The sequence below is a fragment of the Anthonomus grandis genome, chromosome 8 (assembly GCF_022605725.1).
Source record: "Anthonomus grandis grandis chromosome 8, icAntGran1.3, whole genome shotgun sequence".
Lineage (NCBI taxonomy): Eukaryota > Metazoa > Arthropoda > Insecta > Coleoptera > Curculionidae > Anthonomus > Anthonomus grandis.
The window spans coordinates 1335401-1362203 of record NC_065553.1 but is presented as its reverse complement, the minus strand read 5'-3'; the positions used below and the strand labels follow the sequence as shown (position 1 = coordinate 1362203).

The following is a 26803-nucleotide window of genomic DNA, read 5'->3' as shown; positions in this document are numbered from 1 at the left end:
ATTGCTTTATAAATCGAAATCAAAAGTTGTTTATTTAATATTTCCCTGAGCACATAAAACTTGTATATTAGTTTTCGAATATTTTTTGATAGTCTAAGGATGTGGTGGTCCCACTTTAAGTGTTTGTCAATATAGATTCCAAGATACTTTGTAGAGTGAACTTCATGAAGTTTATCCATAAGACTATCTATGTAAATACTATTAAATGATGGACGGTTTGCAGCTGTGAGGGAAAATGCTATATAAATAGTTTTAGTGATATTTAATGATAATTTAAATGAGTCTAGCCAGTGTTTTATTTTCTTTATACCGTTTATGGCATGTTCCTTCACCAAATCCCATGTTTCCCCATAGAAAGTTACTGCTGTGTCGTCAGCATAAGAGATAGTACTACCGTTTTGTATTGACATATTGGTTAAGGAATTTACATATGCCACAAATAAAATTGGACCCAGAACAGGAGGGATCCCAGGAAGGATGCCCAATTTAATTTGAAGGGGTTCACTTATAGTATTTTCAACTTTGACGGATTGCTCTCGATCCATCAAATAATCATCAAAAACGTCTAACACGGTTCTCCTTATCCCATAGGATTCTAGGACTTGGAGCAATTTGTTATGAGGGACCGTGTCAAATGCCTTGGCTAGGTCTAGGAAGACCGTAAGACACTTTCTTCTCACCATCCAAATGGTCTGTTATTTGCTCACAAAGCACACAAACTGTATCGGTTGTGCTGAGGCCACTCTGGAAACCAAATTGGTTCTTAGAAATTATATTGTTTTGATTAAAAAATTCCACCAGGCGGTCCTTAAGGCATTTCTCAAAGACTTTAGAAAAAATGTTCATTATACTTATGGGTCTATAATTATTTATATTTGATTTATCACCTGCCTTGTGAATAGGTTTTACTATGGCTTGTTTAAATTTTTTTGGGACCTTTGCAGTTTGAAAAATTAAATTTATAATGTGTGCGAGAGGGGAAGAAATATAGATATGAATATGTTTTATAATATCGGTTGTAATACCATCAATTCCGGGTGCAGAGTTCCATAATGTTCCCTTTCGGGAACATTTCTTTTTTTGGCTAAGAATAAAAAAATAAAACAAAAAAAATGTTTTTAATACGTATACGTCGAAAAATAAGATATACAGCATAAAAATATATTTTTTCCAGAAAAAAAATTTTTTTTTGGAAAATTCATGCAGTAGAGGGTTAAAAACGAATTTTTTCCTACAAATTACATAAAAATTGTTTCACTTAAAGTAAATAAATTCCTAATCAATAATGTTCTAATAACTTTGCACTTAAAAATTATTAAATTAATTTTTTAAACGTTTTTTTTTCCTCCTGTAAAATTCTGGTTTTTGCATATAGGAGGTATTGGTAGTAAGCAGTCTTAAGGATAACCGCGGTAATTACCAATAAATTGTGGTTATCCGCCTAAAATCTCAATCACAAAACTCCCGTGGTAAGGTCTGGCAACACCGCAAGCGTGCCGGCAGAATGTCAGCTGATTGTCAATTAAGATGTCAGGTCAGGATGTCATCAAATTTTTTGTTGTGTGGAATTCCACACTGATCAATTGACGATCTGTTATCTCAGGTTATACATGGGTAAAAACATTAATTGATGAAATAAAAACGTCCAGGTACCATTAAAGTGCCAGCGTGGAATCCAATTGAAAAAACGATATGTAAAAAGATAAGGCAATCACGAACATGTTTTCAAGGGTAAGAAGCCTTTTGAAATTAATATACATATTTGTTATTAACTATTATTACCCGTTTTTAGCATCGCTGCTTTCTTAATTAACGTAACATGCGTCTAAAACGCACTGTTTTTGTATTTATCAGTATTATAATAGCCTGGTTCACTGTGGTGTTCCTGTATTTCTCTCAAGGTTTCGGAGAGCAGCACAGAAAACTTCTGTTCAACCAAATATCCCACTTGGAAAATGGCATACAGGAACAGTTTAAGTCAAACAATGAAATTATTAAGGAAACCCGTAAGTTTCTTGAGCAAAAAAAGCAACTCAATAAAATAGAAGAAACTGGAGCCAATCTATTTACACAGCCCTTAGTCTCCTTGCTTCCGAAAGTGAATTTTGACTTTCAAGAGAATAAATTGCCTGTACTTGTGTTTGCTTGCAATAGGGTGAGCGTTAGTAGATGTTTGGATAAACTGTTGGAATACAGGCCTGATCCAGATAAATTTCCTATTATAGTTAGTCAGGTAAGTGAGCATGAACGATACTTTAAAAAAATTTTACTATTTATTTTTATTTCTAAATATTAATAAAATCCTGCATGCCTTTTATTAATTTCTGACTTAGCATTGGTAGTTTTGAGGGCAATAAGTTACAAGAGAACTATACAAAGTCCTAAAATTATAAGACAATTTAGATAGTGTGGCATCATAATTCAAAAGTTAAATAAATCACATGCCACAGCTTCCTACTAATTGATTCTCACAATATAACAGGAAATACATTTTTCCTTATTTACTTTATTATAACCAGGCATTACTACATAATTATATAAAGAGGCAATGAACCTAATTTATGTTGTGTAAATAATTTATTTATTTCAATGGCACAGCCAATTTACAAGAATATAATAAAACACATAATAACAATAAGTGGCAATTGTACGTGGATACGCTAAGTAAAACATTCTGCAATTACGAGAATTTAATCTGTTAATGGCAAAGGGAAGATGACGAAGAATGTCAGGCCAATCAATATTGTTTTTCAATATTTTATAAGTGGTTAACAAGAATATCTTAATTCTCCTCTTAATCAAAGAGGGCTTGTCAAACACCGACAATAAGTGTTCATTGTCGCAACCTCTAGAGGGATAAACACCAAATTTCCTGTAACACATACACTTTAGAAACCTCCTTTGCACCCCCTCAATCAGAGCCATCCAAATGTTATATAAGGGAGACCATAGAAAGAAAGAAAGAAAATGTGCTATATTACGTAAGAATAATCTTGTGTACAACCATCCTACAAGCTAAAAAAACAAAACACAAATACAATTTCAAAAATTGACAAAACAATGAACAAAATTAAACACAAGAAGACAAAACTTTTTGAACATACTTAAATTAAAGATAACTAAATAAAACAATCAATTACTAAATAAAGGTAAACTTGTTGACAAAACTAGAGAAGAAAAAAGGAAAAAAAAAAAGAAAACTTTCCAACATGTCCAAGATTAAAACCTATCATTAAAAAAGTCATCCAGGTTATAATATGCCTTAGCCAATAAAAGCGACTTTAACTCTCTTTTAAATTTTTTAACATCCGATATATGTCTAACACACAGAGGAACATGATTGTAAATTTTTTTACTTATGTAAATTAATGAGTTTTTGGTAAGGGAAGACATAGGAATAGGTAGGGGAACATCATTTACACGACGAGTCAAATGGCCAGTGTCAGAGGGTAGTTTGGGAATTTTGTGAATAAGAGCAGCTGTTTCTAAGATAAAGAGTGAAAAAAGAGTTAGGATTTGATATGATGGAGTTATACTCCAAGATTGGCAACACCAAGCTATCAAAAATGATGGAGGCTGACATCAGTGCTAAGCTCCTTGGTGGTTCTAACAATAAAGCCGGAAATCTTTTGGGCACTGCTAAACTTGGACAAAATGTGGGAAGAAAAAGATAAATTACTATCAAAAAGAACCCCTAAGGACTTGTTCGGTTACTCTTTCTAGTTCCACATCATTTACTACATAACTGAAAGCTATAGGTCTACTATTGAGAGTAAATGACATGCAAGCACACTTACTGACATTTAATTTAAAGCTATGAATGTTACACCAGTTAGGAACATTAGAGAAATCATTTTGTAAGTTGTGACAGTCTTCAATGCAGTCAATCTGTAAGAAACACTTGAAATCATCAGCAAGTAGAAGACCTTTTGCTTTTTTAATGTTGCATATTAAGCCGTTAATGGCCGCCAAAAATAAAAGAGAACCAAGATTGGAACCCTGAGGAATCCCAGCGGTGCTCATAAAGATAAATGACCTAGATTCCTTAAGCTCAACATATTGGAACCTCTTACGCAAGTATGACCTAATCAATTCGATATATTTTTTCATGGCTAATGCTATGTTTTTCGATGCAGAAAAATGTAAATTTATGAGATTTTGTCATCTAATAAGTAAGCGGGCAGTACAATATTCAATCATTGATGTTATTTTTGAAGAGGTTAATGTAATGACGGATTTGGGAGTTTATCTGGAGACTTCATTGACCTTCCATTCTCACTTTGATGAAATGATTAATAGGGCTAATCATATGTTAGGATTCATTAAGAGGACATGTAAGAATTTTAATAATGTGTTTGCACTTAAAACATTATATGTCGCCTTTGTTAGGCCTGTGCTGGAGTTTCGAAGTGTTATTTGGTGTCCTTACAACCAAATACATATTGAGAGAATTAATAAGATTGAAAATACATTTCTGAAATATATTCTATCGAAATCTGTATAAATCTTTCTAATGAGTCTTATCTTGGCTTAAATTCTTTAACTGACAAAAGGGAATATTATGAAGTGTGTTTTGCATACAAGACTTTGAATAACGATATTAGGAGTCCAGAATGCCACGCCACTTTTGAAATACCGGCTCGTCACACTCGAAATCAAATCTTCTTGCATGTTCCGCACTCTGGAACATCTTATTTAGTTCATTGCCCAGTCAACAGAATCTCGTCCACTATATGAAGTATGGTGCAGACCTTGATTTTTTTAATTTATGTCATTGAATTAGCAGCCAATAAAATTGTACTTTCCTAGACTTTAATTTATTAAATCTAAGCTTAACTCTGTACAATCTATCCTATGTTAATAAATAAAAGAATAATGCTAATTTTAATTCAAAGTTCATCTCTTTTAGGATTGTGACCATGAGGATACAGCGGATACAATCCGGAGCTACGGAAATCAGTTAACCCTTATCCAACAACCGGACCAATCAGACATACAAGTACCACCGAAAGAAAAGAAGTTCAAGGGATATTTTAAAATAGCCCGGCACTACGGTTGGGCTCTAAACCAAATGTTTTTTAACTTTAATTTTAGTACTGTAATTATCGTTGAAGGTACTGTTTTATAAACGATTTTAAACTCCCAGTTTCACACTTTATTTTATAGATGATCTGGAGATTTCTCCTGACTTTTACGAGTATTTCTTAGGAACTTATCCGGTGTTAAAGAGGGATCCGACGCTCTGGTGCGTTAGCGCTTGGAATGATAACGGAAAAGAAGGTTTGGTGAATAGTGAGCGGCCGGATTTACTTTATAGAACCGACTTTTTCCCTGGATTAGGCTGGATGTTGACTAGGAATTTGTGGTTGGAATTGTACACAAAATGGCCTAGATCGTAAGTGATTTATTTTATCTAACACGGTAAATAAAATTTTAATAATATTAGATCGTAGATTAACTATTATGGGTTCGTAGTATATGGACATAAAATTCTTGCTCCGGCATTAAACCTAAATAGCGCGAGTAAATTTAGTCTATTTTGCACCATTACATTGTTGGAAAAGATTGGGTCTATGATATAAACCCGGTTAAGTAATTAATTAAGATTTAGTTTTGTGTGTGTGTTGTGAAAAAAAAAAACATACCAACCGTTAAAACCAACAAATTCCAGTTCCTTGTGTTTAGAGAGGCCTAGCGTTTCATCTATCTGTAAGGAGATTTCGCATAACATAATAACCTTAGGGACCAAAAAAAAAATGACCGGGAAACCGATTATTTGTCCTTGTTGCGCTAAAAGCATACTCACAACGCATTACAGCATGTAATGTAGAATGTAGGAAATATTATCATAAAAATATATACTTAAGATAATGTTAAACATAACAAAGAGATTTTCCAAAGCAGAATTATTTAAAGAGGCTAAAGTGTTGCTTTTGAAATTACATCGAAGCAGTTGTGAGCTGATTTGTAAAAATCCAAGCTTTAAAGCAATAGGAACACTGCAAAAATATTAGGTTAGTTAAAAGTAGCTGTGCTTTAATACCAAATATTAACGAAACGGCCTATCAAAGAAATGTAATTCACTCTGCTAATATGCTTCCTACAAATTTAAAAAAAGTAAATTCGAAAACTTATTGTACAACTGAATTTTGCATTATAATATAACTTGGTATTTAAATTAGTGAAAACATAAAAGTAATTCATTGTTTATGATTTTGTTGCTTATTGATTGGGTTTCTTTTTTTTTTATTTTATTTATTTAGTACAAACTTAACAGTTAGGCCCCTTGTCCACGGAGCAACTGGTTTCTGACTGTTTCAATACTTTCGTCACTTGCCAGTTTCTTGTGCGTCCCTGCGTGTTGATTCAAATTGCATCTCGTACACGGACGTACCAGTCACGGATCGGTAGCGTACTTGCGAATGATTAGTCGTCAAGAGACTACACTGTCGGTCGCCGAGTGATAGTTTGTTTGGATATTTAACGCGAAAATATGAATGAACAAAGTTTGAACATAAAATTTGTCCAGGAAGTGGAAAAATTTCCTTGTTTGTACAATTATAAATTATCGCAATACTCCAGAAAAGACATAACAGAAGCGGCATGAAATAAAATAGGAAAAGAAATGAATATGACAGGTAAGTATATTATATTATATTAATTTACATCTTCTTTGTATTTTTATTATATCTGTAGTTGCCTATATACAAAGCCCGTCTTGAAAAAATAAAAAAAGAAACATTTAAGTAACAAGAAACTAAAGAATTTGGACATGTCAGGTTTTACGCTCGAATTTTGCTTTTGGTTGAGCAAAAAAACTCATGGTTAACGAAAATAAGTTTTATTTTTGTCAAAATAGGTAACAAATATCAAATATTAGGAAATTTTGATTTTTAAGTTATAAATTTCCATTGCCATGGAAGTTAGGCGCGCGGGGTCAAAAAGTAATTCGCTAAATAATCTCTTAAATTATATGCTGTTGAACGATTATCGATATCAAACAGTGCATTTTCTTGCTGCATTTGTTGAATTATGACAACATTTAGGTTATCTTGTTCCTCTTGCACATTCCATGCGTATGGAATATGCCTTCGAATAAAATTGTGGAGAATACATACACATTTTATTATATAAATGACTGTCTGTAGTTTGAGACACCGTATAGGAGTATCTAATACTTGACATTTTTGCGACGCCATGCAATAACACCTCTACAAAAGGACAAAGCGCTCCAAAAAATTTTGCTCGTGACGTCACACGTTTGGGCCATGCACTTCGGGTTGATTTTCGCGTGAATTCAGCTGTTGACGCTGCCGGTGTTCGTCCACGGAAGGCTGCCTGCAACGCTGCCAAACTTTGCAGATTGTCGTGAACGTTAGGATGATCTATTACTATCTTAAAATAATTAAATCTATATCTTTAACTGCTCTTACTTTACAATTTAGTTAAAAAAAAGAGTGCATCCTTACTTCTCTTTTTATAATTTAAACTTCCATTTTTTCAAATTTTATCATTTATCTAATACCTTGTTACTTGCCAATAGGAGTTCTTTCTATATAAATCTGACAATGGCGCATCTACTAGTTGTGCGACCTGATGAAACGAGAGGTTAGGTTGTTTATATTTATGTTCTGTGGTTGCCGGGATTTCTGACGAGATCCGCAGTAAATATTAGCCCATTTTTGTGTTTTTTTCTAAAATCGGAACTGTTTATTTCCGCGAAACGTGTATGTTATATTTATGTAAACTCTTCGCATACTTTTAAATCGCAAAATCGTAATTTCGGACTAGAAAGATCCTCGGAAAAACCGGTTCTCGGTCGCGGTTTTATTTGTTTATATCAGACTTTAATACTTAAGTTCGTGTTTAATTTCATGTTTTTCTCCTAGTTCGGCTTGTAGTTTATACCAGAGTGTAAATATGCCTCAAAAGTGTTGTGTTCCGGGCTGTAACGGAAACTATAAAAACGGATCTAAAGTGCATGTCTTCGGTTTTCCTAAGGATATACCTAAATCTAAGGGGAAAATGGGTAAAAGACTTTGAGCCCACAAAAAACACCAAAGTATGTGAAGCTCATTTTTCTGAAGGTAGTATAATAAAAAGTACTTTATTATACGTTTTATTATACATATTAAGTTCAAGATTCCAACACAGGTAAAATTTTTACAATAGAATTACATTACTAAAACCATGACTGAAACTTTTGAAACTTTTTTATATAGCGAGCCAGTTTGTGCAACATCAAAATTTAAAACTCCATATACTTCCCATAGTTTAGATGATTTATATGCAATACTTGAAGCAATAGACCTTACTATTATTACCCTGCCTTTGGAGGAAAATGTTACCAATAATGACAACCCCGACTGTGACTTAAATCTGCCACCTACAAATACTGCTACCGAGACTGCTACCAATACCCTTGGCAATACTATTCTCGATCATGCCAAACCATTAAAACACATAAATAAAATGAAACATGTGTTCGATTTTGTGTCAAACATACTAAAAAGTTTTAAAAACATTGAAGACAACAAAATAGTGCATTCTTTAGATTTTATTTGTGAACAATTAGCTTTGCTTACAATTGCAAAGGAAAGGTACAGATATTTAAGTAGTACAATAATTTTGACTTCTATAATCTATACTATTAGTCCTCATGCATACAAGTATTTAAGAGATTATGGATCCCTAATTTTACCACATCCTCAAACTATAATGGGTATTTGTAACAAACACATGACCGATCCCCACATAGATGAAAAAAAATGTTTTTAACTTATGCCCGAAATGTGTTTAGTTTACTAAAGGATCATGGGAGATTTGTGGCACTACTTTTTGATGAAATTCATATTGACCCTTACATGGACTATAAAGGCGGTAATATCACTGGAATATCAGTCAATAATAAGTCTCTAACTTCCTCATCATTTACTTTTATGATTACAAGTGTGTGTTCCAGCTTTAAGGAAGTAGTTCACATAGCTCCCATCTCCAAAATTACATCAGACATACTTTATAATTTTATTAAGACAATTATTGAAAATTTAGAGGAGATTGGGTACATAGTTTTTTAATAGTGTGATAATAATTCCATTAGTCATTTTTCAACTGCAGTCCAACTTAGCATTGTTTATCCTCATCCCATAGATAATCAGAGACCATTATTTTACCTATTTGACACAGTTCACTTACTTAAATGTGTATTTAATAATTGGCTTAACTCTAAACCCGACCAAAAATTTTATTTTTCTGATTTTGACACCTCGAAGAAAAAATGTGCTTCTTTTTCTGCAATTAAAAAATTACATGAACTGGAGTATACCTAAGCTTTTTAAGCTTTTAAAGTCAATATATGTATTTATGTGTATATAATAACATTTTTTACTACTTAATGGTATAAAAAAAATAAAAAAATACCTAAATATGTATGTTGAATTTTGGCGCAGATGTAGGGGAGTTGGGAGTCTGCATTTAATATTACACCATAATATTTAACCTGACATTCAACCAGAACTAAAACATACCTTTGAATGTTTCCTGAACTCTATTCTATTCCTAGCATTTTTTAAAATAAGCCAAATATTGAGATATTAGCATATGAAATCCCTTGGTTTTTAAAAATCGGTGGCCCACATCGATGACGTCACGCGCCAAGCACTACGGCCTTGTCTTTGAGTGGGTGTTGCGCCATGCCGAATGCACATTTAACGGTTTTCCTACCATGACTTAATCTATAATTAAAAATGCGTTTTTTGTTGTCTAAGGAACGTTGTGGGTCTCATTACATTTTTTAAAAGCGGAAATGCTTCGTCTGCAACGCGGTAAAAAGGAAAATAATTTTCCTGTGGATCGTGAGGTAAGCGTGAAGCTGGAGGAATGTTTCCATTCGTTTGTATCCATTGTTTCATTCGACCAGCTCTAAATATGCCGCCATCACTGTTTCTACCAGCAAATCCTGTTTCGATCATCGTAAAAAGTCCATCGGCGTCGCTACAAGCCATCAAAATTACAGAATAGTATTGTTTGTAATTATAATTAGTAGATCCGGAATTCGGAAATTTTTTAATTCTGATATTCAATATTATTATGATTATAATTCAGCAAATTTTTATTTAATTAATGAACTTCTTGGACAGGTTAATTGGAATTATGTACTTCAACAGGATTCCCTAGATATTATGTTAAATATTTTTTATGATATACTTTATTCAGTTATACATATTGCTGTACCTTTAAAACGGGTGTCTCGCGGGCACTTTCCAAAGTGGTTTTCTCCAGCTCTTAAAAATTTGGTAATTTCAAAGAAACAGGCACATAAAGTTTTCAAAGATTCGGGTTCCAGAGATGATTATATTACCTTCTCAAGCTTAAGATCAGAGTGTAAATTACTTGCAAAAGTCTGTTTTGAACAATATGTTTCCGAATCAGAAAGAAATTTAGTTGATCACAGTAACATAAAGAAGTTCTGGTCTTATGTAAACTCTAGAAGACTAGGAAATGATCTACCTTCAGAAATGTTCTATAATGATAAGCATTGCCTTCTTGGTCCTGCCCTACCTGATCTCTTTGCTGATTACTTCAAAACAGTTTATTCAACCAAAAACTACCCTGTACCTGAATCTTTATCCTTCAATAATATCAACATAAGCAATTTTCACATAAATATTTCTACAATATACAATGAAATTTGCAGCTTGAACACCAATAAGGGTCCAGGGCCAGATGGCATACCACCCTCCATCCTTAAATCATGCAGTTTTGTTCTGTCTCATCCACTTTTTATTTTATTCAATAAATCATTAGAATTGGGAGTCTTCCCTGATTTTTGGAAGACAAGCTACTTGACCCCTATACATAAAGCAGGAAACAAGGGCGACGTAAGCAACTATAGACCAGTGTGCAACTTAAACGCTATTCCAAAACTATTCGAGAAAATTGTAACACAACATCTTACATCATTTTTGGGTCCTACCATTATATCAGAGCAGTTTGGCTTTAAGACCAGGAGATCAACAGAGCTTAATCTATTGACTTATGCAGACTATCTGGCGAGCGTCTTGGATAGGGGTGGCGAGGTTCACACTATCTATACCGACTTTTCGAAGGCGTTCGACAGAGTCAATCATGAGATACTTTTGAGTAAGCTTGGAGCCGCGGGTGTAGGGGGAAATTTCTTGAGATGGTTTCGCAGCTACCTATCAGATAGGTCCCAAATTGTAAGGGTCAATGGCTTCATGTCCTATGAGCTAAGCGTTCCCTCAGGTGTTCCTCAAGGATCACATTTGGGGCCGCTTCTTTTTAATGTTTTTATGAACGACATCCACTCATGTTTTAAATATTCCAGATTCTTATGTTTTGCAGACGACCTGAAATGTTTTCTAGCTATCTCCTCTCTTAATGACTGTGTCAATCTACAGTCAGATCTTTCCAGACTGGAAGAGTGGTGTGTTCAGAACTGCATGGATTTGAATCCAGCCAAGTGCTATAGTATTTGCTTCTCCAAGCGTAGAAATACCACAACATTCGCATATTCCTTGTGCAATAGACCCTTGTCGAATGTGACAACAATTAGGGACCTTGGAGTCATATTCGACTCATCTCTTACATTTAGCTTTCATATATCTGAGATAGTAACAAAAGCCCTTAAAATAATAGGTTTTGTCAAGAGATGCACAAGAGATTTTACAAATACCCCTGCTATCCGCATGCTCTACTGTACATTGATCAGACCTTTGTTGGAGTATGCCTCCTCAGTCTGGAGTCCTCATTATGCCTGCTATATTCACAGGTTGGAACAGGTGCAACGGAGAATGCTGAAATACCTGGCATTTAAATCCAAAATTGATCCTGTTGACAACTACCATTATGATTACAGGGTTCTGTATGAGCTGTTTTGTCTTCCTCCTCTTGTTGTTCGTCGGGAACAACGGGATTTAAAAAATTTGTATAACCTTCTGACTGCTTCTGTAGATTCACCAGACCTGCTATATTCAATAGGTCTAGCAATACCTACGAGAAATACAAGGTCAAACAGCCTTTTCTACCAACCTTTCTGTAGAACAAACATCAAGTACAATAGCTTTATTGCTAGATCAGCCAGGCTTGCAAATAATAGTACATCTCTGAACATAGATTTCAATATAAGTCCAAGGCGCTTTGCTAAGTTCGTTGAGGATTTTCATGTGTGACTTTGTATATTGTTGTGGGGTTTTTGCTATTCTGTTTAATTGTGTGTACATACTATTCATACTTCATACTATTGTGTGCTGGTTTAAACCAATTTTGGAGGTGATAATTGGGTTCAAGGGAGTGAAAACTGAATTTAATTAATTTTATTGTGTTCTTTTGTTGTATATTTTTTAAGTTCTCCTGTTGCCATTATTTATTAATCCTGTTTTATTCTATGACTGTGATAGTGATGGGTTGTGAATATCAAATGATAATTATATAAAATAATACTAAGTATAAATTGTTTGAGGTTATAAATTATTGTTATTGTAAATTATGCTATTTCTGTAAAAATTGGTAATGCCCGTAAATAAATAAAATAAATAAAAAAAAATAAAATATGCTTCCCGTCGATTGCACCTAAACAGTTGGGAATATTCCATAATTCATAGAAGCGATCAGCAGTATTTTTCCAAGCTTGAATAGAAGGAATTGGCATATAGTCTTCTTTAAGGACCTCCCAAATGATAGAGGTTGTTTCTGCAACAATTTTTGAGATCGCGCAATCTCCTCTTGCTAAATTTAGGCCAAGTGTCACAAAACTGCACCCCGTTGCCAAGTATCTAAAAAAAAGAATTATCTAAAAATTCTTAATAAAATACTTATTAAATTTTTTATTATATTATTAAACATTAATAAGCCTTGCGTTCTTTTATTTTAGACAAGTTTATAGAAAAAAATTTTACATTGCTTCACGGATGGTTTTTCTTGTTTCAGGTGCTGCCTGTTAAGAGAAATGGAAGAATCTTAGGGCAGTGTTTGTAAGGCATATAAAATATGCTCCGAGTGGTTCTGGTGCAAAAAAAAAAATATTACTTAACATACCTTATGCAGTTTGTATTGCCATTTGTGAAAACCGGAAAATACCTTCACGAGCTATTAATTTACCAGAAAGAAATACAATTCTTTTGGAAGAAGAAACTGAAACTGTTGGTGAACCAACGTTACAAGTAGATACTGAAGTTGCATCAACTGAGGCATCAGATTACCAACCGAACAACCCCTTGTTCCACTCAGAGCGAACCAGTATCGAAGCAACAGAAACAAATCCAGTTTCAGCTGAGATACCCCAGCCAAAATGCAGTTCAACACCTCATACTAGAGCAAACAAGCGTAAAAGGCCTCTAAATGAGGTGGATAAAACTTTTGTGAATTTTCTTAAGGAAAGGCAAATGCAAGAAGGCAGGGCCGAAAATACACGAAAAATGTTCCTTCTAAGTTTATTAGATGAAGTGACCAGCATGTCAGATGAACAATGGAAATTATTTAAAAGAAGAACACTGAATGTAATAGACGAAATCATGACTCCAGCAAAAACGTATATAAATCAGTTTGAAGGAGATTTGCGGACATCCTGTGATCTTTCAAGAGAATCTATATTTACAATGACATCTCCATCTTATTCAAATAATTCTCAGCATTCCTTTCTTTCCAACACTATTCAAATTGATACATACTCCACAAGCACAGAAATCACTTCTGTTTCATCGTTCCAAAATACTTCTTGTACTGGGCAGAATGTATTTACCATGTCAATGTGAAAAAATGAATAAATAAATATTCCTTAGAACGAATAAATACATTTTTTTCACTTACCTTAAAGTAATCATTATCCTTTCTTCAGGACTTACGCATTCCCTCATATTTTCATTCCTCTTAACTATTTCAGGATGAACTTTATTCAGAAGGAGTCTATATGTTTCTTTAGTCATTCTGTAGAACATATGAAACTTTGCATCATCTAGTTGCAATTCTGAGGCGGCTACAAACAATCTACAGTTTAAATTTCTTTCTAAGTAGGGATAGACCCAGAATCGCCTTCTTCTATGTCTATATCTTCGATTGTAATAGTACAAAATAGCCATCTGATCCAAATCATCCATAATTTATGACAATACCCAGCCAAATACTTCGCCTTTCAATAAACTATCGGATACTGATATTTTTCTAATAACGTTTGTGTCGCTACCGTGTACGAGAAATGAGTATCCAACTGGTTTGTTACTACGGTATGAAAACAGTTTCATCAGAAACCAGTGGCTCCGTGGACAAGGGGCCTTATACATCCATTTACAGAGTAGGTGGAACTTAACTAACACTCAAAACTCTTGTATACTAACATACAATTTGGAAAGAAAAGAATACAATGCAAATCAATGATTTTTATATACCTGGTAATTTTAGATTTATAGATTCTTTTTATTAAATTCCATTTAGAGAGTATTGTCTTAAGCCTGGCTATTGACTCCATATTCCACAAATCACAATGACACCGAATTTGATTATATAATTTGCACATAACAATAAGTGGTGAATTTTTATAATAATTGGTACTAGCACTTGGTTCATATAAAAAGTCATAGGATTATGTGTGTGTATACATGTGCAGACCTAAGTGCATACAAGTTAATTTGGTATACTAAATCCGGAGCATTTATAAAATTATTTATTTTTTTTAATAGAACATTTTTGTAAATTGTACAAGATTTAGTGCAGAAAACATAAAGGAATATTCTCGTGAATATTATGCTGTTTGTTTCATGAGAATATCTTAATTAGTTTTCGAGATATTGCATCTTAAAGTGGGTAGTCACCTTGAAGGTTGGACTCTGATATTACTACTTAAAATACCCTATAGTTTAGAAATTTTCACTTTTACTGGTTTGAAGTCTTAACAATATTTTTAGGGAATATTTCCTTGAATATTATTATTTTTGTTTCAAGAGAATATTTGGACTTAAAGAGTGAGACCAGAAAATCCTAAAAGCTTTATTTGGTTTCCTCTTGAAATATTGTACAATTTTAATCAGACATTTGGACAAAATATATTGTATGGTTGCCATTATTAGTACAATTGTTTACAAGAACTAATACAAGTTTAGTTTAACTTTTAAAACTAATACAAAAACTACATTAATTTTTTCGTTAGTAATGGAGTATTGTATGTACATTTTTAAGGGAATATTTGTACAAAAACTTTTTGTTCAACAACATTTTATTAATATTACAAGGATTTACATAAAAATCGATTAGATAGTATCATTATTAATTCAATTGAAAGGCTTGTTAGGTTTTCTTTTCAAAAATTGTACAATTTATAATACAACGTTATGTTTTAAAATGTTATAGAATCAGTACAAAAACTCCGAATATCAACATGCTTGCAATCAAAGGTTTTAAAAGCTTTTCACGTATTTTTTAGAAGAAAAAAGTAAGAAAGAAAAGATAAAAACTGTTTAATGTACGCATAATTGAATGGAAACGTAAACAAATATTTTAAACCCAAACAGATTAACCACCCAAGTTTGATGTAATCCGGTTATAATTACTAGTATATTTTCAAATATTTATATTGATTGACTAGAAGAATAAATTAGTTTTAATATATAAAATTTAATTTAAGTTTTATACGCTTTCAAATTTATTGTTAAATTATTATTGTATTATGAAATAAAAACTAACTCGCTTATGACTTAGGGCACAAACACTAACTTTGTAACAATACTGTGCAATTTATTTGAATTTGAAAAATAATTTTTAAGGTATTGGGACGATTGGATCAGAGAACCGGCTCAGAGGAAGGAACGGTCCTGTATAAGGCCAGAAATATCGAGAACTAAGACTTTTGGTAAAATAGGGGTTTCGAAGTAAGTTCTTTTTATTTGAGACGATTAATTTTTATGGTAAAACTATGCTGATTTTAGCGGAATGTATTTCGAGAAACACTTGAAATACATCAAATTGAACGAAGAATTTGTGTCCTTCTCTAAAATGAACTTGACGTATTTGTTAAAGGTGCGTTGGAAGTTTGAACCTTTTAAGTTTAATAGAAGTGTTTTCTTTTTTATTTTTTAGGAGAACTACGACCGAGACTTCGTAGGTGCAGTCTATAAAACGCCAGTAGTAAAATTAGAAGATCTCAAGAATAATAATATAAGTGTTGACGGACCAGTACGCCTGATGTATAGAAAACTAAATGAATACAAATTTATTACCAAAAAGTTGGGACTCATGGATGATTTTAGGGTAAGTTCCAAGCCAGATAAAAGATTTTCTTGTGTGTTTCAATAGTAGTTGTGTTGTTAATGTTGACACACAAATTGCTGCTAATTGTTTTTTTAATAATTTGAAACTTGAAAGGAAAGACGCGTATAATATATGTTTCCTCGCCGTGTATTTTATTAATTGAATAGTTTTAGAATAAGAAATGTAACTTTTCATGGATGGATATCCTCAAAAATCTCATTTAATCATTTTGGACCTTGTGAAAATTTTGTAGAGAAAAGTTGCCTTAATTCATTACTGTTTATGTTAGTGTTTCCAATTCATGTTAAAATTTTCCAAGAAATTTCAGTTTTTATGGAACCAGGAGCTTTAAGCTGAGAAGAAACTTAACAATTACAAAATAAAAATAAAGCACTCAAGTAGCATAATATAACAACAAAAATTTAAGATTAATATGCCTGAGAGAACTTTTAAATGTACAGTATGAAACATGTAGGTCCTATCCATACAAATCAAAAGAATGGTGCATTCTGATAACTGGTCCATACTGGCCCTCAGTATTTCTTTAAAAATGAACATAAAAAAGATGTTAAAGTCTTGTCCCTTTATTTGCACGAAATTTAAGCCTACTCAATAAATAATTACAATCAATAGTTCCGTTCAGTAATTTAAGAGGCCATTGCTTGCATTCGATGCGGGCAGCGTTTTTTGGGGGGGTCGGGCGGTATACAAATTCAATCTATTAGTGGGCGGTGGCCCTAACTAGTGTCACGTGTTTTCAATGCCAATCGGAAGATGATTTCGCTTCGTCGACGCTTGACCTTGATGTTGCCGGACTCAGGAATATTTTGTGGCCCTGTGATTATTTAAAATAGGTTTGAGCAATATTCAGTTTATGCATTCGGGGTGATTTAGATTTTAGTCAATGTTTGTAGGATTGCCGCGTGTCGGTTATACCTAGTTCTTATATTTTTGTTTTTCGGCTTTAGCATAATATTTTTAATTTTAATAATAAATTAGTAATTGGCGTACCAAGGTTTTAAGGTTAGGTATTACGTATTTAATATTACATGGGTTGTTAAAACATCCAAGAGTTGCTATGAGTTGTGGTAGATGTTAATTTAGAACAATTTTTTTTAAGGTTTTAGGTGCTGTAAAGTGCAATGTACATTGCAATATTTTAAGATTCTTTTTCTAGATTTGCTAGATTTTTTTACGGAATAATATTTAGATTATAGCAAGCTAGAGTTTCCGTATACAGGCCGCGGTTCTTACGTCTTAAATTAATTATACAAGAAAAATTAATAAAGATTAAACTGAAAAAGGTGAGCAGCATTAAATATTAATTATTAGTACTTTTTAAAACGTATTACTTTTTGATTGAGATAATAAAAATATCGAAATCGAATATGCCTTAATTAAAGGTAAAATAAACAATATACAGTATGAGCATTAAAAAAAGTTAAAAGTTTAAAAAAAATATGAAAAAAGGTTTAGTTTGTTACCGTTTTGTTTTCATCAATTTGCTTTTTATGTTATAAATCCTTTATAACGAAATAGTACGGAGTGTTTTTTATTAAAAAAATACATATACCTACCCATTTCTAATCATTTATTTGAAACAATTAAAAAAAAAACAAAAGCCTATATGTTGTTAATATTATAGTGATGAAAATAGGCAAAAAAGTTTTTACTAATATGTGTCTTAAACGTCTTAGATTTTGAACTACAGGGTGGTAAAGCTGTAGGAAAAAGACTTTTTTTAGTAAGTTTGATATTCATTTACTCCTAAAAATGTTAAATTAAAAAGAATAATTTTTTCACTAAAATAAAAAATAGAATGATAACTATATTAATACATTACATAGTAGAAATAGGGCAATGCAGACAAAATAATTTAGTTTACCGCGTACCGTTTTCTTTTCCAAAAATAGTCAGTTAAAAGCTCAGAAGGAAAAACTTTCAGTAAAGAAATACAAGGAATATGTCACGGAATTCTGTCGCAATATTAAAAAACCACGCAGTATTAAAAATGATAAAAACCAATTTTTTTTACTTATAGAATATATAATATATTATTAACAAATATATTAAAAAAGATATAAATATATATAGTTTTTTTTTTCTACTTTTAACACAGCTCTGCGTTTTTTTTCTATATCTTAAATTAGATAAAAATTATATCCTAATTAATAAAATATTATGCTATAATAATAAAAATAATATCAATATTTACAACCATTTTTTACCAGTAGGGCGTTATATCAAATAAGTTTTAAAATAATGAAAAAGTTCCGGATAAATAACTAATTTTTTTAGAAAGAGTTATAGTTTGGTCTCACGACGACAGTACCTTTTTGACCTAATGTCTGGCGTTTGACCTGACGAGTTGCGTAAATAATTTTTAAATTTCTTCAGTTGGAACTGGAATGATGAAAAATGAAAGTAAACAAATTGTTATATCTTCTAAAAAGTTACTTTCTATATATTATTTTTGAATGATATTAATAAATTCTGTAATGGATATAGATTCAGGAACATTTTTCCATATAGTGTTTATAGCATTTACAAATTGTAATAAATAATGCTTGTCCATTCATTGGAACTTGCCTCAATATCATTGTGATATAAAAAAACTTTTAGGTTGTAAATAATAAAATAGTTTTGGGGGCTCTTGTCATGTCAAAAGTCAATAACTTAAGTATAAGATCGATTTTTTGAAATTTTTAAATTAACTTTTGAATTCTTTAATTCAGTCAAAATCCGAAATGTAAGTGCGTCATGGTGGGCCCCTAGCGCGGGATACGGATCTGCATAGGTTTTATGAAATTTTACGAAATAATTTATTCAATCTGAAAAATGTTGTCTTAGATTAATAAAACAAAAAAAGCGAAAATATGACTTTTTAGAGTTAATGGTTAATAATAATTTTTTATTTGCCAAAAGAAAATGCTGAATATGTAACGTAGAAAATTATTTATTTTTAAGATCTTTTTTTTGTGTTTCCAATTTCTTACAATTCAAATTCTTTAACTATATAGTCTGGATCCTTAATTTTTAATTCTCTGGTATGCCTAGGATCAATAATTTCTGGTAGCAAACAATTTAAATAGAATTTTTCCAGATGAGGCAACGTTTTATTTAAAAAAAAAACCATTTTAAATTTTTACCTCTATACATATAACTTCTTTTAAAGTCCAGACCGCAAAGTAACATATTTCCTTTTTTGCTATATTCAGTTGACCTTAAACCTGATAAAAATAATTATGATTTTCTTTTAAACTGTATATTCCACCTTCGATTTTTATATAAGTTATTAAGTTTTTTTCTATTGTGTCATTAATAAAAAAGTTCCGAGCAGAGTAGGGACATTTAATCTCTAGTAGAAAACCAGTTTTTTTTTCAAATCCATCTGGTGAAGCACCAAGATAAATGGAAAATCGCTATTAATTATAAGCCCACAATTTGCAATTTGAAAATTAAACTTTGCTTCTAACTCTTGTTTTGCACGTTATTCATTATTCTTGCCCCAAGAAGTTGCTTTAGAACATATCTCTTTGTATAAAATACCTTTAACTGTGCACGAACAACTTGTGGAAAGTCGCATTTTGCATATTTTTCCGAAGTTAGAGGCTGTTAACAGTCTTCTCCTTTGTTGCTGCCACTCTACAGAATCTGACTGAAGTCTAGTGCGCTGTTCTATTTTTTGAAAGTCTGACTCAGATTTGCTTAAAGAAAGCAGGAATTCTTTTTTTAAATCGTGGAATAACTTGTCATATAAATCAGGCTTCTGACAAGATTCTCCGTAGTGAGGATCGGGCTGAGTTAGTTCACGAACTGTAAAGTCTAGCAGTCTTTTTGGTGTGATTTTTTTTCCCGCTTATTTTTCCTCTGCTTCTCTATCTCAAGTCTTTTAATATTTTGTCCAGGGCTGTAACCTCCACTTAAATGCTTGTGTATGCAATATAAGGGTCTTTTTAAATTTGTCGAAACAACCGCGGAATAACACCGGTCCTGGTAAATTTGCCTCATGGTGTAATTGATTCTTTTACCCCGAAGTCTTTGAGCAATGATTGAGTTAAATTGCTCCACGATGTTGGTGGGTACATTTTCCAGTAAACTTCTGGAATGTCGTACAAGATATCTGGCTGCCTCCATTAATTTTTCATCGATACCCAATAGATGAAAATCAGCCATATAATTATTGACATCACTTTCAGTTTTTGTGCAAAAATACTTAATTTTTGAGCAATATTTATGTTCACCAAATATATGACTTGCACTATTACAAATATCATCCCTAAGGTTTTTAATTTTGTCTTCAGCAGAAATATTATTTTCGTTTCGTCTATATTGTACAGCCTTAACAATAGCCATTCTGCAACGTAGTATATTGTTGCTGAAAACAATTTTCAAGCTTCCAGGAATACCTCTTGATTTAGAAATATCCTTTAGTTTGTTACAATAGTGCCGGAGCAAATGATTTGTACATTCTATTTTCTGTACAGTACATGTTTCATAAGATCTACTATCCAGAATTTTTTTATAGTAGCTACTATCGCCATCTGCAATCATTTTATTATATATAAGGTTATATATTTTAATGCTGGCACAAAATCCTTCAGCAATAACGCTTGCTTCCATCGCAGTTGACGTAGAACTCCAGTTTTTATAACAAGTATTTCAATTATAAACAATATTATTTATGTATTTCAATTTATAACAAGCAGTTCGCGACCTAATAGCATATTAGGCAAATGGGGATACAGCTATTTTTTCCAGTTCAGCGCCGCATGCTTTGAGGCTTACAATAAAATATAAATTCATTGATATTAAAATTAGATATACGCGACAGTAAACAAAAAACTTCCACAAAAAAACACTTACCAAATAAATACTAATAACTAAATGAAAATAGTATACCAAATTATATAAAATACATAATATAAAGAAGAAAATACAGCCAGATCGAAAGCCGGCTCTGGTCGCCCCACCATAAGGCAAGGAGGCGGGCGCCGAGAAAATGCACGTGGATCGGCGACACTAAATTCCAAATATATTCGAATTAAATAATTTCAGGAAGGGCTCAGTAGTTCCGTAATTTCATTGTCTAAATTTCATAAAAATAGGTAATGTTTGGTACCAATGTAAAGATAAAACATAAAGCTATGTCTCTATTGAAGCCGTTTTTGGATTTAGGCCTTCAACATTACAGAATTAATTTTTGAAAATAGGGTTCAAATTTAATTATTTTACCAGCCGATTTCTCAAATTCAAAAACAAAAATCAAAATTCTGATTCAACAGAGACATGACAAATATGTCTTTTTATTGAATAGTTTTTAAATTATACTTTTAGCTTAAACCGTGCAGAAAATATGCCGGATATTCAAAGCATTATAAAGCCCATATATATTTTGGCGAGTGGTGGCCTCTTAAAAATAAAACATAAATCAGCTTTTAGTCGCCTTCACTCGAGCGTGTCCATCGATAACATAGTTTAAATTGATTTAATCAGTATTTCCATTAATTTTAGGAGATTTAAGTTTAAAGGAACAAGTGGTAATATAAATAAAAAAATATAACTAAGTTATATTTTTTTCTTAATCTTTCTTTTATACTAAATTATTATTATGCACATTAATTTATAACTTCATTCATATAATTATTAAATAATTACTGCTTATGACATATATGTTAACTGTAGTGGGTTTTAGCCGTTTGTATCCTTAATATTAATAAATAAATATTATAGGGCGGTGTACCACGGATGGCTTACAGAGGCATAGTGACTTTCTTTTACAACGGCCGCACGGTTCATCTTGCCCCAAGTGCAAACTGGCAGGGATACGAACTCAGTTGGAGTTAACACGCATCTTAGACCATTCCTTTTTTCATAGAGGACTGACTTAGGCCGGTATTAGACTATAAAAGATATTTGACAAAGATCTTTTATAAAACATTTTGTTTGATTCTAGTTCTTTTAAGAAAAGTTTTTGAGCAGTATTACACTATCAAAGAACTTTGTAAAATTTAAAGAGAATCGCGACGTTATTTTTATTTAAAAATGGATGAAAGACGTGCATTAGCTTGCGCTGTTGCTATGAGTGCTGCTGTTGTTACAATGTGTTATGTGTTTAGTGTAAAAAGAAAAAAAGAAAAAAACCGTCGACTTTGGGAAAGACCCTGGGTAGCGAGGCGTAATTTAAGAGGAATCCATCATAATCTGCTAAGAGAGTTACTATCTGAAGATAGTAGGAGTTATGAAAACTATTTAAGAATGGATCACGAAACATTTACGTTTATTGCTTCAAAAATAGCACCAATTATATCCCGACAAAATACACACTTAAGGAATCCTATCAGCGTTGAGGAACGCCTTATGGTGACCCTTCGATTTCTGGCAACTGAAGAGAGTTATTCCAGTCTTCAATACAGCAGTCGTATACCTCAATGTACCCTATCAGGCATAATCCCGGAAACGTCCAAGGCCATATATCAGGCATTGAAAAATGAATATCTGAAGGTATGTAGTAAAATTACTTTGTAAAAAATAATAAAAATGATTCTTTATTTCTATTTATAACAAAACTAGAACTTAAATAGGAACAAAAAAAATGAAATAATACAAATCAATATTTCTTCAAATATTTTCTTGCTGAAAATCTGTGCTTGTCACGTTAGCCATTCTAAGTGCATCGCTAATCAAATTATCGGAATTGGTTAGCCCATTCTCTTCATTGAAATTATTATTAAAATTATACTCCAACGGAGTATAACTATGATGGGGTGGCTGTGGTAATGACCTTCATGATTCTTGGGATGAGGCTGGACTTAATAGCCTGGTCGGTTGATCAAGAGTATCCCAAGTATCCATTAATATTAGTTGAATTTTGCGTTTTGTTTGCCTTAGTACAAACTCATTACTGGCTCCCTGTATCCCACGTAATTCAGATACTACAAATTTCCCGAAAGTATCTAGGGCATCATCCTGTGTTTGATTATGCACTGAAGTTTGTTTCACAATTTTACCCATTTCTGACATGGTTGCAGAAGCTTTAACTAGTAGGTCATCGTAAGGAATAGATTTTCTTTTTTTATTTATGGAAACCGCTGGTTTTATGCCATCTGTAGCAGATTTGGAAGCTAAAGTTGTAGTTTCTGCCTTTTCACTGGTGTCATCCTGTAAATAAAAAAATGTGTTAGATAAACTTTTAAAATATTTATTTTTCTTACAGACACCAACAACTAGAGAGGAATGGGAAAATATTGCCAAGGAGTTTGAAAACAAATGGAATGTGGTCAATACAATTGGAGCAATGGATGGAAAACACATTCGAATTAATTGTCCGGAAATGGGCGGCTCTCATTTCTTTAACTATAAGTCTTATCATAGTATCATATTATTTGCTCTCACTGACGCCGACTATAAATTTGTGTATGTAGATGTTGGAACGAATGGCAGAATCGGTGACAGTGGGGTGTTCGCTAAAAGCCAACTAAGAAGATGCTTACTAGACAGAACAATATTAAACATTCCCGACTGCAAAAATCTTCCGAACACAAATATTACCATGCCCTATGTTGTTCTAGCTGATGACGCGTTTCCTCTGAGCTACAATGTTATGAAACCGTATTCTTTAAAAAATATAACTAAGGAAGAAAAAATATTTAATTACAGACTATCTCGTGGAAGACGAATGGTCGAAAGTAGCTTCGGAATATTAGCAACCCGATTCAGAGTTTTTTTAACTGCAATTAATTTAGCACTTGAAAAAGTTACATGCATCACACTTGCTGCTTGCACATTACATAATCTGTTAACTGAAAGACGAAAACATCTATATACACGCCATGACGTTTTTACTCGAACTGAAAATGGTTTTCAATACCAAGACGTTCATATCGATGAAGATCTTCAGGAAATGCAAGTTCTTACAAGACAGGTTCATATTGGAGGGAACCGCCATGGTCGAGAAATAAGAGATGCATTTAAATCATATTATAACGGTTCTGGAAAAGTTCCATGGCAAGAAAATTATATACAGGGTGATTCATTAATATTGCACGAAAATGAAATGCCGGTTTTTTTGGGTTAAATTATGACGAAAAGTTCCTATAAACATATGTCCGAAAGTGCTTCGTTTTCGAGATACAGGGTGTTCAAATTTTCTTAAAAAATCGATTTTTTATTAATATCTAAGAAATGCCTTTGCTGTTTGCAATGTCATTCACACCATTTCTGGATATCTTAATGATGTATCTTTTTGACATATGACAGTTGATTTGTTATTCCAGGGACGTGCCCACGGGGTAAGCGGGTTAGGTTTTTTGTACAAAAAATAGCACCTAGTAGATTTTTTGAACCTCCTGTACATTTTTTGGATGACGCAACTAAAGATGGAATTGTTTCAACTCTTGGGTGTTTTTCGTATCTCCCTCCGTTTTCGATAAAAAAATTAGTTTAATGCAAACGTTTGAAAAAAGAATATTTGAACACCCTGTATCTCGGAAACGAAGCACTTTCGGACATATGTTTATAGGAACTTTTCGTCATAATTTAACCCAAAAAAACCGGCATTTCATTTTCGTGCAATATTAATGAATCACCCTGTATAATCATATAACTTACATTATTTTGATTTATGGCATTATAAATGTCACTTCCCGCTTGGGATTGTTCAGACTGGATTTCTAAATTGGATTCTGATGTATCAGCTTCTGTTGACTTGTCCAAAAATTTTAATAAAGGAAACCAATACACCTTAGGCTTATAAACATCATGCTCTTCGGCTCCACTTTTTTTGGACTGAATTACCTGGAGCATTAAATAAAATAATAAATAATTAACTTTTAATTGTATTATATGTCAATAAACCAAAAAGTAAAATGTTATAAAAAAATAAAATATTTACCTTCATTTTCTCTGATAAATATTGGCTTCTTAACCCATTTAGTTTTTTTTTAATATCCTCCACCTTGCAACCTTTGCTTACTGTATTTATTATTTCAGCACTTCGTTTATATGTATCTAGTCTTTTATTTCGATTTTTGTAATCCGGATGTTGATGATTATATAACATTTCGTAACTCTCATATTCGGAAATTAATAATTTGGTCGCCGCAACGCACCAAACAAACTTATTATCCGCCATATTGCTTTGAAATGGTCAAATATTTTATCAAATGTAATCATATGTTATTAAATGCTATAAAAGATAGTTTATAAAACATATTTTTTTTTAAAAGAAGTAACATTACACTGTAAAATATTTTATAAAATTTCTTTTATAGAAGATCTTTGTCAAATATCTTTTATAGTCTAATACCGGCCTTAGCTAGGAAAAATCCAAGGCCAAAAAAAAACTGTAAATTAAGCATTTAGTGTGAAATTAATCTCTTAAGTTATTTCAACGATGGTATTATAAATGGCAACTGTTGTGTGGTTGTGTGACAGTTAAATGTACTTAAATGTTTGTTGTTGTTATCGTATTTTTAATAGTAATTTTGTACCCTATCGAAACAATTTAACTCAGTAAAACATGCAATTTTATTGGCACACACTGGTGTGCATATAAGTTAAACGTGTTGCCAATAATGTTTAGAAGCCTTGTTATAAATATGTTGTGCCAAGGTGCACCCGAGATCATTGTCAAAATTGTAAGACTTAAGGTTTGTTCTCACTGCAAATTTCTTACAAGTTTGAAACTGTTTTCAAACCATTTTTGATGCGCATGCGTAAAATATTACAACTTCTGATCGATTTGAAACCGTCTGTGCGAACATCAAATACGGGTTGAGTTGAGAAGAAAAATAACCTCACTTTTTTATGCCAGTGGGAAAAGGGCAATAAAATAAAACATAAACAAACAAAAAATTACAGTACAACCTTAAAATAGCTGTATATTATTATTAGAGTTTAAGATTGTGTGATTATTTGCTACTTCAGGGCTTACTCTAAAATGGTCGAGAAATTCTATTCTATTAAATTGGGACACAGTTTCATCAAAATAGTTTTGATTTTCGGGCCTTATCCGTTCTTTAAGTAAATCTTCTTTAAAAGTCTGTGTCGGAATCAACATAACTCAGATTCAAGAAAATTCTGATCAGATTCTTCCGACGATTCAAAATCACTTATTTCCTTAATGTGTATTTTTAGACTAATCCAACAATTTAAAATACAATTTTTCAAAACGAATATCAGGGACTATACAAAACGACAAAATACAAACAACAATTTAGAGGTTATGTTCATATTCCGAAGATCGGCGTTGACTGGCTACACGAATTCTCTGACACTTTACTTGAAATAAATCCGAAAACAAGTCTGACTATCAGATGACAATCAGAAATTTGTGTAAGAACATCAAACTTTTGATTTGAAATCGATCAGAAGTTTCTGTGCGAACGCATTTTACTCTATTGCGCATGTGTATTTGTCGAAAACTTGTTTCTTACTGCTGTGAGAACAAACCTTTAATCTAATGTAAATATTGTAAGAATATATTATATAAAACATTGTAAATATACACTATTTATTTTACAAGTTTTATTTGTTATTATTATGC

The 26803-nt window shown here is 32.2% G+C and overlaps 1 protein-coding gene and 1 long non-coding RNA gene across 3 annotated transcripts in view; one reads left to right on the top strand and one right to left on the bottom strand.

Annotated features, from left to right (window-relative positions):
• The first annotated feature begins 1541 nt into the window (after window positions 1–1541).
• Window positions 1542–26781, top strand: LOC126739511 (alpha-1,3-mannosyl-glycoprotein 2-beta-N-acetylglucosaminyltransferase). The gene is made up of 8 exons (XM_050445248.1): window positions 1542–1731; window positions 1793–2233; window positions 4910–5114; window positions 5167–5395; window positions 15774–15878; window positions 15936–16026; window positions 16087–16257; window positions 21991–26781. The coding sequence occupies exons 2-8, from the start codon at window positions 1820–1822 to the stop codon at window positions 22102–22104; spliced, it is 1329 nt and encodes a 442-aa protein (XP_050301205.1). The 5' UTR covers window positions 1542–1731; window positions 1793–1819; the 3' UTR covers window positions 22105–26781.
• Window positions 6826–26803, bottom strand: part of LOC126739542 (uncharacterized) — a 36350-nt gene continuing 16372 nt past the window's right edge. Inside the window, exons 4-5 of one of the 2 annotated variants that reach the window (XR_007661649.1) lie at window positions 9789–9993; window positions 6826–9734 (exon numbers count right to left, since the gene is read on the bottom strand). This is a non-coding gene — a long non-coding RNA (uncharacterized LOC126739542). Of the gene's footprint in view, window positions 9994–26803 lie in introns of both variants that reach the window. The other variant, XR_007661647.1, reaches the window with a different exon arrangement.